This window comes from Sarcophilus harrisii, chromosome X, assembly GCF_902635505.1.
Source record: "Sarcophilus harrisii chromosome X, mSarHar1.11, whole genome shotgun sequence".
Classification (NCBI taxonomy): Eukaryota; Metazoa; Chordata; class Mammalia; order Dasyuromorphia; family Dasyuridae; genus Sarcophilus; species Sarcophilus harrisii.
Window position 1 is genome coordinate 80218084 of NC_045432.1, and position 15803 is coordinate 80233886.

At 44.2% G+C, this 15803-nt stretch overlaps 1 protein-coding gene across 1 annotated transcript in view; it reads left to right on the forward strand.

Annotated features, from left to right (window-relative positions):
* Positions 1 to 15803, forward strand: part of TEX11 (testis expressed 11) — a 75205-nt gene that overhangs the window by 22731 nt on the left and 36671 nt on the right. Inside the window, exons 3-5 of the mRNA XM_031944978.1 lie at positions 7090 to 7171; positions 7880 to 7967; positions 14880 to 15031. Coding sequence (XP_031800838.1) covers positions 7090 to 7171; positions 7880 to 7967; positions 14880 to 15031 — 322 coding nt within the window. The remainder of the gene's footprint in view (positions 1 to 7089; positions 7172 to 7879; positions 7968 to 14879; positions 15032 to 15803) is intronic.

Below are 15803 nucleotides of genomic sequence, written 5' to 3' on the forward strand. Positions count from 1 at the left end.
CATGTAAAGCGAGGGGCCGAATACTAGCTGGTCTCTCCCCGAAGTCCATCTCCCTTACTGCCCCCAGGAGCCTCAGGCTTCCCACCCCGCCTCTTTCTTCTTTTGCTGAGGGCAGTGAGGAGGGAGGAGTCTGGGAGGCCATCCTAGCTTGGCTGCCTTCCTTCCTTCCTTCCTTCCGGGCCCATGTTAGAACCTTCTAGTCTGGGCTAAGAAGGGAGGGGGCAAAGGGGAGGCCAGGGGCGGAGGCGGGGCTTCTGGCTCCTAGCACCTCCCCTTTGCTTCCAGGGAGAAAGGGCGCTGGCTGCCCCCAGCCAGATGGCCTTTTCTCTCCCTTCTCCCCTCTCCTTTTCAGTGCTTTCCTTCTTCCCCCTCCACTTCTGCCACTAATTCCTGGTTTAACTTGCAAGAACAGGGTAATAATGAGAGCTTTGCCCAGAGTGACAAGCTTGTTCTCCTGCCTTCCCCCTCTTGTTGCTCCTTGGAGACTTGGGGGGAGAGAGGGAGGCTGAGGCAGGGCTCAGGAGGTGGGAGTGTCAGGCAGGATCCCTTGTGGTTTGGCTGCCCTGCTCTAGCCCCTGGGAGAAGGTGGAACATGGGAGAAGGGGGCCAAGAGAGCACAAATGGCCCCAGCCCTTTGCGCCCACCATGGCAGGCTTGTTGGGTGTGGGCTGGAGGATGGAGCAGCAGGGCGGGCATTTTCCTCTCTTGTTCCTCCTCTCCCTCCCTTTCCCCGTTGCGGTTGCTGGCAGCGGCATGTGAGGAAGCCCCCTCCAGAGCAAAACTGCTTGTTTCCTTTCTGTTCCTTGTTGCCCATGCAGGAGAGTGGTGAGAAGTCGGGAAGGCAGAATCTGGAGCCTGAGCCCTGCCATTCCCAGCGCCTTCTCCTGCCCCTTGTCATTGCCACTCTCGCCACGGCAGACCTTCGAAGCCCCTTGCTGCACCTGGCACTTGGCTGTCCAAGAATGATGGGTACCTCAAGGAGCAGCAGTGGGAGTAGGCGGGGACGGTTAGGTGGGCGTTTGTATGTGGGGGACTACCTGCTGAGGGAGTTCTTGTGCATGCGCTCATATGAGAAGTTTTCTTTGGTTAGTAAACGTCTCTTAAGCACCTGCTAGGTGCCCTGCTAAGCACTGGCTTGGGCTCCAGAGTTCTTCATCTGATCAGGAGCTGTGATATTCCTAGGCGCTCCTGTAGTGTGGCAGAAAGCAGTTCCGGGGGGTATGTGGAAAAAGCCCAGATACACCCCTGGGCCTCCTGGTACTCGCATCAGTCTCTCACATTTCCGTTTCCTGTGGGTTTTCCAGTTGCCACATTTGCTTTCTCTCATTTGATCCTCATGGTAAAAAAGGCCATAGGAGATAGTGGATTGGCGATCCAGAGACCCCAAGTGGCGATCCTGCCTCAGATTCTCACTAGTCCTATAACTCTGGGCAGGTTAGCAAACCTCTCCAGACCTCAGTTTCCTCATCAGTAAAATAAGATGTTTAGAATTGATGGCCTCTAACGCTCATTATCCTTATTCTATAGAGGGAGGAACCCCTTGCCCGGGATCCCCAAGATGGCAGAAGTGAATGAAAAAGCTTCTTAGGTGCCAAATAGCAAACTAAGGCCAGGGGCTACGAATGCAAAAACACCCAGGAAGTCAGGAGATAGGAGAAGAGGAGGGAGGGCATCCCAGGTATAAGGGTCAGTGAAAAGACCTTGAATCTGGAGATGTTCAGGGAAGGTTGAAGGCACATAAGAAGAACCTTGACTCCCAGGCTAAGGATTTTGGACCTGGAACAAGATTTCCTGATCTGGCATTAAGTCAACAGACATTTCTAAGTGCTTACTTCATTCTAGGCCTCTCTGCTAAATTCTGGAAATAGAAAGATAAAGCAGAGAGAAAGCTATTCCCTGCCCTTAAAGAGTCTGTCACGGAGGAAGAATCTGAAGGGGACTGTGGGGCCCATGGAGATAGCTATGCCAGGTCCAGGAGCAGAGTGGTGGGGCAGTGGCAGTGGCAGTGGCGGTGGGGGAGACTAACGGAGTGAATGCAGCTGGTCTGGGCACTTGTCCTTCAAATAAAGGTCCAGGAGAATGCTCCAAGTGATCTCTAGTCTGGAGATTGCTGAGACAAGTTGAATAGAGAGAGTTGGGGCCTATGAATTTTGTTTATGATTATTTCAATAGAATTGCTTTCTTTTGCAATCTATGTATTGAATGCATTTCAGAACATGATTCTGAGGAGGGGTCTCTAGACTTCACCTGATTGATGCCCAAGAGCTCCAGGACACACACGGGCCAAAGAACCTCCATTGACTAGAGGCTGCTAGAAAAGCTTTTGGACTTGGTCATAGAACCTTAATTTTAACTGCAATTTATGAGCCAGATCATACCATAGGAAACAAGCAATTCTGGACTAGGTCAGATTGAATCTGACCTTGATCTGTGCTTTCGTAGTGGCCCTAAGGAACATTTTCTGGGAAACATGGTCGTAGACTGTAACATTGATCTTGGAACGTAGGAATAGGCTGAATGTCTTCAATTCCTTGTAGATTTATACCCAGACTCCATCAGGAAAATAGCTTTCCTTCTGTGTCGCATATGTCCACTGCCCCCTGCTGGGCATCCTTCTCTAGATGGAAGAATTCAGAAATCATTTTCGCAGGGACAGTTCAGCTGCGTGGCTCTAAATTGAACGTGCCCCAGAGGTTTCCTCGTCCCTTATTCCATGTCTGGTTTGCATTTTGTATGGGGTCTGGAGCAACAGATTATGAAGGGCTTTGAATACCAAACAGACATTTCATATTTGCTCCTGGAGGTGACGGGGAACCACTGGAGTTCGAGTAGGCAGTGATTTGGTGTCAGGTCCGTGCTTTGGGAAGATCACTTTGGTGACTGAATGGAGGATGAGCTGGAGTAGGGAGAGACTTGAGGCAGCAGAGCCCCCAGCAGTGGCTCCTGTACTGGGCCGGGAGTGAGGAGATGATGGCCTTCTTCAGGGTAGGGACAGTGGCAGAGGAGAGAAGGGGGCATATTCAAGAGTTGCTATGAAGGTGAAAGGGGTCTTGGCAAGGGATTGGGCGATGGGGGTGGTGGGAAAAGAGAGTGAGGTTGGAAGTCTGAGGTCCTGTGAGAATGGGGGCACCCTTGACAGTCTTAGAAGGTGGGAGGGGAGTGTGTTCTGGGGAAAGAATCTGAGCAGCACATTAATAGTGGAGAATCCCGAGCCAGACCCCCTGGGTACTGCCACTTCACCACTTCTACCTCTTCTACCTCTTCTCACTATGCTTTCTTCTCACAATTGAGTATAAGCTGGTTTGATCCAAGATATAACGCCCCCTTTTCTGTCACATGGTTGAAGTACTGGGTGGCTCTGCCCCTGGCTTCAGCTCTTGGTGATGGTGTTTTTCCAGAGCAGCAAAGGTGCTACCTGGGCCACCTTCTGCTTCTAGAACCTGTGGTGCTCCATTCTCCTAATCACATTCTTTCCAATAATCCAATCAGCACACGTTTACCAAGTGCCAACTGTTTGCCAGGTACTGGGTATATAAATACAAAGATGGAAGGCTGTCCCTGTCCTCAAGGAACATTTTATTATAAGGTATTATATTACACCTTTCTTTTTTCCTGAGAGACAGAGACACACAGAGACAGACACAGAGAGACAGGCACACACACAGGCAGACACAGACACATGGGAGGACAGACACACAGACACACGGGTGGACAGACACACAGGTGGACAGAGACACAGGTAGATACAGGTAGATACAGATGCACAAAGACACACAGAGACAGGCGGACACAGACACACAGGCAGACATGGACACGCACACATGCACACAGAGACAGGTGGACGGAGGCACACGCACACACAGACACACGCAGTCACAGACACACGCAGGCGAATGTGGACACACACACAGGTGGACAGAGACACACAGGCAGACAGACACGCACACACAAACACATGTGCACATAGACACACAGTCATAGACAGGCAGACACAGATACCCAGGTGGACAGAGACACACACGGACACACACATGCACACAGATACAGACACAGGGAGAGACACACAGATGCATACACAGGCACACACACAGAAACAGGCGGACAGAGACACACAGGCAGACATGGACACACACACAAACGTGCACACAGACAGGCAGACACAGACACAAGGTGGACAGAGAGACACATGGACACACAGATGCACACAGACACGCACACACAGAAACAGGCAGATGCAGACACACAGACACAGGAGCACACACAGGCACACACGGACACCCGCGGACACACACACATACACACACAAACACGTGCACACAGACAGGCAGACACCGACACACAGGTGGACAGAGACACATGGACACACACATGCACACAGACACACACAGGCAGATGCAGACACAGGCAGAGACACACAGATGCACACACAGACACAGGCACACACACAGAGACAGATGGACACACACGCACACACAAACACATGTGCACACAGACACAGACAGGCAGACACAGACACACAGGTGGACAGAGAGACACATGGACACACACATGCACACAGACACGCACACACAGAGACAAGCAGATGCAGACACACAGGCAGAGACACACAGATGCACACACAGACACAGGCACACACACAGACAGACAGGCAGATGCAAGCACACTGGTGGACAGAGACACAGACACACGGGTGGACAGAGACACACACAGTCACAGACACACACATGGGCAGAGGCATACGGGCAGACAGACACATAGACATGGACACACACAGATGGACGCAGACACACACAAAAACAGGCAGACGCAGACACACGGGTAGACACCAGGACGGACAGAGATACGCACACACAGATACACGCACAGGCACAGACACTCGCACAGACACACAGATGTGCACACGCAGACAGAAACATGAGGCACACGCAGATACATAGACGCACACACACACAGACGCGTAGGGAGGGAGCCACAGACACACACATGTACCTATTTCCATGTGTTAGTGGTATCCATGCCTTCCATGGAACCAGTTCAATACTTAAATACCTATCAATGTCTATTAAATCCTGACTCTGCTGCTGAATACCTTTGTAATCTTGGATCTGAACTGCAGCTTATTTCTCTCAAATGAAGGGCTACCTTCCCGGCATTCAATCTTGAGACTTTCTAGTTCTTGGTGGTGGCAAGTCTGTCCTTGCTTCAGATTTTGCCTTCTTGCAGGGACAATGAGCTAGGTTGAAAAGGCTCTTAGAAGACTAGGTTGTATTCAGAGCTATTCTCATTATTCTCTGTCTTTTTTATAACTATTGGGATCTCTCCAAGAAGGGCAGCTTTGTTTTTTGTTTTCCCCTAGAATTGCCCCAATGAAAATGGGGCCTCAAATTTTTTGAAACTTTTTTTTTAATGTGAGATAATTGGGTTTAAGCCACTTGCCCAGGGTCACACAGCAAGTGTTAAATATCTGGGGCTGGATTTGAAGTCAGGTCCTCCTGACTTCAGGGCTGGTGCTCTATTCATGACACCATCTAGCTGCCCTTTCTCTATAAATTTTAGAAACGAGGCCCTTGGACGTAAATTTTGTTTCTCCAGTTTTCTGTTTCCCTCTAATCTTGTCTGCATTGGATTTGTTTGTACGAAACTTTTAATCCGAAAGCTAGGTAAAACAACCTCCCACAGCTTGAGTTTTATAAGTTGATAATTTTGTCTGACCCACAAATGATATTAAAAATATCCAAATGACCCTTGGCAGAAAAAAGGTTCCCTACCCCTGTTAATAAAGGATTCTTGGCTACAGTAGTAGAAATAGTGATTACCTGAATTAAATTCACCTATTCCCATCCATTTGAGTTCACTGATACCTAAGATGTTGACGTTTAATCTTTCCCTTTCCTGTTGGACCACATCTAGCTTACCTTAGTTCGTAGATCTTTCATTCAAGTTCTTATGCAATATTGAACTTTACGGCTCTATTCATCAGCTGCATCCGCTACTGAGTTTCCTTCAGGCTTTGGCCCAGCTACTTCATCATGTCTGGAGCTACTTGTAGTTGTCCTGCTCTTCTCTAGTAATATATTGGATCTGAGGGCCTTCTCTTCCCATGACATTGCTTTTATCACTTTAGAACTTTCCTTGGGGTTTTCTTGGCAAAAATTCAGGAGTGGTTTGCCCATTTTCTTCTCCAGTGGATTACCTTTGGTCAGAATTTTCCACTATCATCCAGCCATCTTGAGTTAACCATGCTCATGGTTCTGCAGTTTAACTCTCGATTTTGCCATATTAACCGTTAACAGGAATATTTCCAACGTATCTGTTCTTTGCCTTGGGTTACTTAAAGTTGAAATGAAATATCAGAGAATATCTTTGGATAGATTTTATTATATGGACTTTAAAACTTTTGGTTAGGAATCATCTTTGTTAATCACTAAACATTTATTACCTACCATGTGCCAGCACTGAGCTAAGCTCTGAGAATACATACCCAAAAAGGCAAGAGACAGTCCCTGCTCTTAAGGAGCTCACGATCTAATGGGGAAAAAACAAACAAATAGGTACAAACACGCTCAATGCAGGATAAATAGGAAAAATTAGCAGAGGGAAGGCACTAGAATTAAGTGGGGTTGGCAAAGCCTTCCTGTTGAAGTAGGACTTAAAAACCAATGTCACTGTATGGAATAGAATGTGCCGAGGAGTAACATGTAAGAAGACTAAGAAAGTAGAAGACCGAGTTATGAAGGGCTTTGAATGCCAAAGAAACCGTTTTGTATTTGATCCTGGAGGTGATAGGAAGCTGCTGGAGTTTGATTTGGGGGAATGACGAAGTCAAACCTGAGCTTTAGAAAAATCACTTTGGAGAAGAAGTAGACTGGAGATTGGAGTCAGGCAGAACCCCCACTCTCCACCCCTGTGTGGTTATTGTAATAGTCCGGTTGTTAGGTGATGAAGGTGTGTATCAGGCTGGGGGTAGGGTCAGAGGAGAGAAGGGGTTGTCCTGCAATGACTCTGAAGAAAAAAGGAGCAGACAACAAAAATAGCCTTTTGTGTTCCAAAGAAGTAATGCTATCATTTCTATTTCTTTGTTTAAAATAGGCATGTTTACATCCTGTTGGAATATACTTAAAGATAAAAATCCTTTTGCGACGTGGAGCATCTGATGAAGAAATCCAGATTGGTAAGCCAATGAAAACCCTCATTGAGCATAAGACAGTATCAGCACTTTATTTTGTAATTTAGCAATCACAGGGACTGGGGACTAGGGGAGTGGGAGGTGAGGTAGGGAAAAGGGACTGGTCTTAGGGAGGAAAAGAAGAGTTATCAACTAAGAAGGAAAGAGAGAAAGTTGGAGAGGAGAGATTAGCAAGCAGTTAAAAATTTAAAAATTAAAAATCTGGTCAGTTGATGAAGTGAATTGATCTGATCATAAGCCTCCAAGTATAATGTATGACAGGGAGATAGACGACACTGGCTCTTATTGGTTTATTTGTATGTTGGTTTATTGAAGCAATACTTTGCATTACTTTGAATTACCAATACTTTGAATTGATTGCTCTTCTTTGTCTATAAAAGTCTGTTTCCCCCGTGTTCAGATCCAGGACTAAGCTGAGGAGGCCTGGCCCTGCCTTGGTGGGTAATTGCCAAGTATTGCTTTAATAAACCAATGTAATAGGGAGGATGACACTGGCTCTTACTTCAGTTTCCCATAGGTAAATAAACTCTGAGAGTAGCTGAGGGGAATCGGTATCTCTGTCTTAGCTGATCAATCGGAACTAGGCCAGAAGAATCTTTGCTTTGTCACTTTTTAAAAAATAAAACAAGATGTTTGCAAATTGCTTTTTCCTCAATAGCAAAACTGACCCAATTCCTTCTGCTTTCTCTTTAGCTGCCATGAGTCTCTTGGACTTTGAAGACCCCGAAAACTTCTTAGATTTCTTTTTGAGTACGACTAAATTACTTCTGGAAAATGACAGGTATGGACACATTGGCATGTCTCTCCCTAAATGCTTTCACGTTATGAGGTAGCTAGCTCTTCCAGAGAATGCCACATCGTTTGACCTTGACGATATAGTTTGTGTGAAGGCTGCTGGGCAGAAGAGAGTCCATTTGCTTATGAGGCCTCCCCGTCTGCTCATTGGCTACTGGAACCTGCCTAAGTATAAGGAAAAGCTTGATACTCGGCTTGAAATGATTCAATGAACAGCAAAGATCTGAGTGACAGGAGAGTTCATCGAAGGGCAAATCTGCCATGCTGAGCCTCCCTGTCCTTGGTCCCATTCTGGGAGCAGTGCCCGCCACCTATTCCCATAGTCAGCCTGGGGAGCCGGAGTGTGGGGTGATGGGCAACGGAGACCTTTGAAGCATGGGTAGATATGTCATGGCTTCTTCCTGTATACTTGCTGCCTTTTGGGGGGCTGCTGAGCTGAGCATGGGACGTAAGACAACAGGCTTCAAAAGATGTTAGGTTCCTGTAAATTTGTGCTACCTACGAGGTGGCAGAAAGATTCTGTGTTTATAAGTTGTCAGATCTCCATCCGTGCTCATTGGCAGCATCAAAAGATTTTATTTTAGGGGATGACCAGTCTCCCCCCACTCCTCATCCCTTTAAAAAGGTTGAAAGAAAAACTTTTATAGTAGAATCTTAATAAGAATTCAAAATAGATAGGAAAAATAGCATTAGCTGACATAAAATTGAGATGACCAGTTTGAACACATTATAGTAAAATGGGGACTTAGGGAAGAGAAGGGAAGAAGGATTTATTAAGCACCTGCTCTGTGCCAGGCACTGTACTAAGTGCTTTACAGATATTGTCTCCTTTGATCTTTATAGCAACCTCGGGAGGTGATGGTGTTGCTCAGTCATGTCAGACTCTTCGTAACTCCATTTGGGATTTTCTTTTTTTAATAGTATTTTCTTTTCCCATTCTCAACATTCACCTTTGAAAAACCTTGCGTTTCAAATTTTTCTCCCTCTCTTTCCATTTTCCTCCTTTCCCAAGACAGGAAACAATCCAACACAGGTTAAACGTGTACATTTCTCTTAAACACATTTCCACCTTAGCTCAAAAGGGGAAAAAAAATCTGAGAGCAAAAAACAAAAACCAAACAACAAAAAGGGGAAAATACCGTGCTTTGATCCACATCCAGTCTCTCTAGCTCTCTCTGGATGTGGATGGCACTTTCTATGCCAAGTCTTATTGGAATCGGCCCGAATCACCTCATTGTTGAAAAGGGCCACGGCCATCAGAATTGATCACTGTATAATTGTATAAAATCTTTCCTTTGTACAAGCTCTGGCCGAAAGCTAGACTGAGCGTAGGGCAGAGAGTAGACTTTCCGAGAGGCCCACCTGCTTTACGTTGTCCCCAGGGAAAATAAAGTACAGGCCAAGGACAGGTGCCTTCCGAAGCCTCATGGGTTGCAGCCCGGTTTCCTAGCCTGCAATATCTGTGGTGACCACTAGATGGTGTTCTCAGCCCTGTCCTTGTCTCAGCCCCTCCTGAGTGGAGCTCTGAAGCCAGCCCTTTTTGCACATATGTGCTCCTCCTCTGTAGTCTCATCCTGAATGCCAAGACTAGCTCCTAATCCCACCCCAGCTTCATGTGGCCCCCAAAGGATTAATTACGCCAAATGGGGAGTAAATGTCCCAAAACCAAAACTCAGTGAAGAGCGTCCATTTATAAAACTCCTCAGTATTCTGGCGGTCAAGGTCAGAAAGCTCAAGCCACAGACCAGTCTGCTCAGGTCCACCTGGAAAGGAAAGACTCATCTCATGCCAGTCAGTCTTGGCCGGCCAGTTGGAATTTCTCTTGTCTCTGGCCCTGTCGTCGTTGCTTGCTGCAGAATCCAAGGTCTAGAGCCATCTTAGTCATCTTCTCTCTGATTTCTCGAAGGTTTTTCTGGCACAGCTTTGGGAATGGGGCCTCCAGGCCAGGCTGCAAGCTTATTAGGCCTCTTATAGCTCAGCATAGAAAAACTCGTCTTTGTTTTGAGAGTTATCCAGAGGATCCCAAACCCATTGTTCAACCTTTAATGGAGAAGGAATCCACTGTGACATGAGCAGCTACACCATCACAGAGTGGCTTTAGAAAGCGGTTAAGCTTAATGACATCTGAATACACTCCATTTACTGTCACAACCTGGTTCTACTGATGATATCAGATTCAATATTAAACACATTTGGGCTAGAGTTTGCTAACTAACACAAGCACAGCTAAGTTCTTAGGACCCTGCATGCCCGGTATGGTCAAACGCTAGCATGACTGATTAATTCATTTCTCCTAAGCATCAAAACTGCACCCATCTGAATGACCTGGGGGAAGGAGCAGCTTGAATGTGCGACCAATCTAAATCATATAGTACATGCAATCCAGCTTCTGGTCCGTTCATTTCCTGTGCTTCTCTGGGGCCAGAAAGAGCCAGAATTTCACAGGGACTAAACTGGTTCAAATGTGGACCCCACAAATAAATAAGTAAAGAATGTGACCACAATTGTTAGTGTTGCTTAATTCAATTAAGAGAACAAGTTAAGCTCATAGGGATGCCTATTCGTGGGTAAACAGTGAATGTCCCCATCGAGGCTCGTTGTAATTAGTTACCAATGATCCATTTTTGGGAATTAACGCATATCTGGCAGGATCCACTATTTGGTAGCCTTGTAAGCCACTAGTTTGTGTTTCTGAGTATTCTAGAGTAATGAAACCATTTCATGTACTATATGATTTAGATTGGTCGCACATTCAAGCTGCTCCTTCCCCCAGGTCATTCAGATGGGTGCAGTTTTGATGCTTAGGAGAAATGAATTAATCAGTCATGCTAGCGTTTGACCATACCGGGCATGCAGGGTCCTAAGAACTTAGCTGTGCTTGTGTTAGTTAGCAAACTCTAGCCCAAATGTGTTTAATATTGAATCTGATATCATCAGTAGAACCAGGTTGTGACAGTAAATGGAGTATATTCAGATGTCATTAAGCTTAACCGCTTTCTAAAGCCACTCTGTGATGGTGTAGCTGCTCATGTCACAGTGGATTCCTTCTCCATTAAAGGTTGAACAATGGGTTTGGGATCCTCTGGATAACATCTGAGCACAGTGAGAATAGAATAAACATTTCCGATCAGGGCTTAGTGGAATTCATTAACATTTATGGATCTCCAAGAAATGTGCAAGTAGGGCAACTGGGGAAGAGAGACTTTGGGCTGGGGTTTTGGCATCTTTAGCTGTGGGGCAGAGTTATGGTAGGGATGCTTCAAAGAGTAATTTAGGACCTAAGTCAGTTGTTAAACTTTTTCTTTTTCTTTTTCTTTTTCTTTTCTTCCTGCGCCATCTAGCCGCCCCCTCAGTAAGCATGTATCAAACATTCTCTGCCTGGGATTGTGCTAAGAACAAATAATACAGATAAAAAGATAGTTCCTGGTCTCAAGTCTAATGGGGGGGGGGGTAACATGAAAACAAATATGTACAAATTATAGACCAAATTGGAAATAATCAACAGAGGGAAGGCACTCCAGTTAAGAGGGATTAGGAAAGACTTTCTGTAAAAGCTAAGATTTTGAAGGAGCCCGAAAGATGGAGATGAGGGAGGGAAAAACGTATAAATTCCAAGGCTCGAATGAGTTTTAGGGTAAAAAGGTTTCTGGAATGTAGCAGAAGGCGGCCAGGGTGCAGCCATGGTATGTGGTGCTGATTGTGTTTAGGTATATATTCATTTAACACTGAGATCCTTTTGCCCAGTGACTTAATGGATATACTGCTGGAGGGACTGAATGATATCAAGACTGACATTCTGGCAATAAATTAAATCAGAAGTCAACAGGAAATTGCAGCTAAATAGGAGGATGGCTTGCAGGCTTTTCTTAGAGAGGAAAATAAAGGAGCTGGCAGAGTTCGTTTTATTGTGCATCCAAAAACAACAAGAAAAATCATTTCATAGGACATTTGGTCATCTCTTACTGCAGTGTTTATGATGCATATTTGGAGCCTCTCTCTTGTAAAACATGAAGATGGAGACCTTCTACAGAGTATTCAAATAGGCCCTCCAAACTAAATTAGCATATACTTTGTTCATTGAAAACTGTATGTTAAAAATAAATATTTGGTATTCTTTCCTGCCTTCCCTCTCCATTAGAAAAGAAAAAAGTCTTCTAACAGACTAAACAAATTCCTATGCTAACTATGTCCAAAAACATAGATCTCATTCTGTATCTTGAGTCTATCACCCCTCTGTCAAGAGATGGAAAGCATGCTTCTTCATCATGGGTCCTCTAGAATTAAAATGGTTTGCTGCATTGATCCAAGTTCTTAAATCTTTCTAAGTTGGTTTGTCTTTATAATGTTGTTATTGTATAAATTGTTCTTAAGGTTTTCTGCTCCCTTTACTCTGAATCACTTCCTTCAAGTCTTCCAAAGTTTCTGTAAAACTGCCCTTTTCATCATTTCTTATAGTACAATGATATTCCATTATATTAATATGTCGTTATTTGTTCAGCCATTCCCTGGTAGGCAATCCCGTAACATCATGTTCTTTGCTACTACAAAAAGAACTACTTGTTATTATAAAGGGTTTGTCTGCCTTTTTTTTTAATAGCTTTTTACTTTCAAAATACATGCCAAGATCGTTTTCAACATTCACCCTTGCAAAACCGATAGGCAATATTCCATTATATTAATATGCCATTATTTGTTCAGCCATTCCCTGGTAGGCAATCCCGTAACATCATGTTCTTTGCTACTACAAAAAGAACTACTTGCTATTATAAAGGGTTTGTCTGCCTTTTTTAACAGCTTTTTACTTTTCAAAATACATTTCAAGATCGTTTTCAGCATTCACCCTTGCAAAACTTTGGTGTTCCATGTTTTTCTCCCTCCCCTCTCCCCTAGAGAGCAAATAATCCAATATAGGTTAAACTTATGCACTTCTTCTAAACATATTTCCACATATATCATACTGCGCAAGAAAAATCAGGTTACAAAAAAAGAAAAAATAAGTAAACAAACAACAATGAAAAAGGTGAAAATCCTATGTTGTGATCCACATTCAGTCCCCATAGACCTCTCTCGATGCAAATAGCTCTCTCCATCAGAAGTTTATAGGAATTGGCCTGAAGTACCTCATTGTTGAGGTCTGGAGAAACTTACATGAATTGATGCTAAGTGAAGTGAGTAAAACCAAGAGAACATTGCACATGGTAACAACAAAATTATGTGATGATCAACCATGATGGAAGTGTCTCTTTTCAACAATGAGGTGGTTTGAAAAAAATAAAGAACCCCACAAAGAGATAAAAATCAAAAAGGAGAAAGACCTATATGTCTAAAATGTTTATAGCAGTTCTTTAAATGGTGGCAAAGAATTGGAATTTGAGGGGATGCCCATCAATTGGGGGAATGGCAGAACAAGTGATGGAATACTATTGTTCTATAAGAAATGACGAGCGGGATGCTCAGAAAAATCTGGAATTACATGAACTGATGAAAAGTGAAATGAGTAGAATCAGAAGAACATTGTTCCCAGTAACAATAGTATTATAAGATGGTCCACTATGGATGACTTAGATATTCTCAGAAATACAGTGGTCCAAAACTTATGAAGGACTTATTGGTGAAAAATGCTGTCCTTTCCCAGAAAGGGAATATATGCATATAGCTTGCTTTGTATATCTTTGTTGGCATGTTGTTTCTATCTCCCCAATCAGACTGTAAGATCCTTGAGGGCAGGGGCTTTTGCCTCTTTTTGTGTTTTTAGCATGTAGCACAGTACCTGACACGTGTAGGAAGTGCTTAATAAGTGCTTATTGAGTTGTCTGAAATAATTTGGCTAGTATCACTATTTTTTTTTATGTGAAATTAACTCAGAAGAGCAGAAAAGTGGGCTGAAATAAGTATTATAATCTCCATGTAGTCCAGGGGTCCTTGACCTTTTTGGGTGTGTCATACATCCTTTGGGCAGTCTGGTAAAGAAGCTTTTGAGGAGTTCAGCTTCTCAGGAGAATGTTTTTAAATGCATTAAAAAGAAAGAGCAAGGATTACAAAGGGAACAAATTCTATCCTAATACAGGACTCCCAATATTTAGAAAAAATAAATTCCTGGAACCCAAGTGAAGAACCCTTAGCAGATAGCAGTCCTCAGGAAGTTTCTGGACAAGGTGCAAGGTAAAGGACCCCCTTTAGAGTTGTAGACATGCTTCCCGAGCTGATGTCTGTATTCACACAAAGGAAGAAACTATTAGAAATCTTATGGAGATAAAAACCAGTCCATGACGAACAGTTTAGTCAGCACTTAGAAATGTTTTATTGACAATTATTGGCATTAATGTATAACAGCGTATTTATTACTTTATTACTTTTCTTCATTTCCTGCTTTCCTACTGTTTGCAGCATTCCCTCCTACTGCTGCGTAAAATGTCAAAGAAGAGTTTTCTAATATTTAATACCCACTGGGTGTTGAGAGCTTGCCAAATGTTCATTAGGAACATAGAAATAGGTGTGGGCCTAGGCTGGTCGTCTCGGAATTTAAATTTGACAGATGGGTGAGATACATGTTTTGAGGGAAGATGGGCCCAAAGGAAGCAAAGAACCTTGAGACTGATTCCCCAGCCATCAGCGTCTGTCTAAATGAGACATTCAAAGTATAAGCCGACATAGAACGATGGCAAATCCTGGTTTATGTTCAGATAACTTTGGGATCTTTGTTCTTTATCTCTGTTCTGCTTGCTTGATCTGGATCTCTGTTCTTCAAACCTTTTTGCCCTTTTCCTCAGCTCTCTCTGAGAATGGCGTCATATCACGCATCTCAAACTCTGATCTGGGAGGGCAGAGACAACCTTGGGTCCTTTTATACCTGGGAAACAGTAGAGCCGGGTCACTTACAAATGTGTCTCTTTTCCAGAGATGCTGTTGGCTTCGATTTTTTGAAGACTGTCTGTAACCGATTAGAGTGGTCAGCAGAAGTTGGAAAAGTATTTCTGCTCCACATTGAACTCCTCTTACAAAGGAAGGAAGACCAACTTGTGAAAGAAAAGATTGAGAACATCCTTGCAGGTATGTAACTGGTTACTGAAAAGTGGGAATCTACAGAGAATCCCCAAGGCAGGGAGTGGAAAATAGCAGAAGATGATGGCAGAGAAGTAAGGGGTTGCTTTTTATTCCCCGCCTCCTCTGGCCTTTCTCTGTTGATCCCTGAGTATAGTAGCCGCTCACCTAGACTGAGCTGAGCCATCTGGACAGTGTGAGGCAGCCAAGAGTCAGGAAGAAAGCAGTCAGGATTGTCGTGGGTCACAAAGTCCACTTCGGCCTCAGCTCAGGGCTTACTTTGAGTTTGCATTTGTTTACGTTTGTGTGTTTTGTTTTTATGACTAACCAACTTGGTTATGCAGTTTCCCAGCACTTAGTAGTTTTAGCAAAAGCCAGTGGCTTAAGGGGGGAGAGGGACTGTTACAGATGGGCATGACAATATCAAGTCAGGGGGACAGCTTGGCTGCTGCAAAAAGGAGACCCAAAGCAATCTAGGACCATTTAGAGTTGGACCAAATAGTACCTATTCATGATTATCCTGGATCATCCTCCAAAGGAGAGATTGTGCTTAGTATACTGCTTAAAAAGGCAGGGAAGCAGGAAAATAGGATATTTTAGAACGGTTTCTGCCCAGTCAGGTAACTTTTCTTTTTAAAATTTGGGTTCTTAAAAGCTGGCTGTACAATTGAATCACTCCCTAAGAGTTCTGAATAGCCACAGTTTTATGAGCTTTTGAATACTACCTCGCAGCCTTCTGGTGTTTTGCCGTTTTCAAAATGCTTTCACATTTACTATGTCA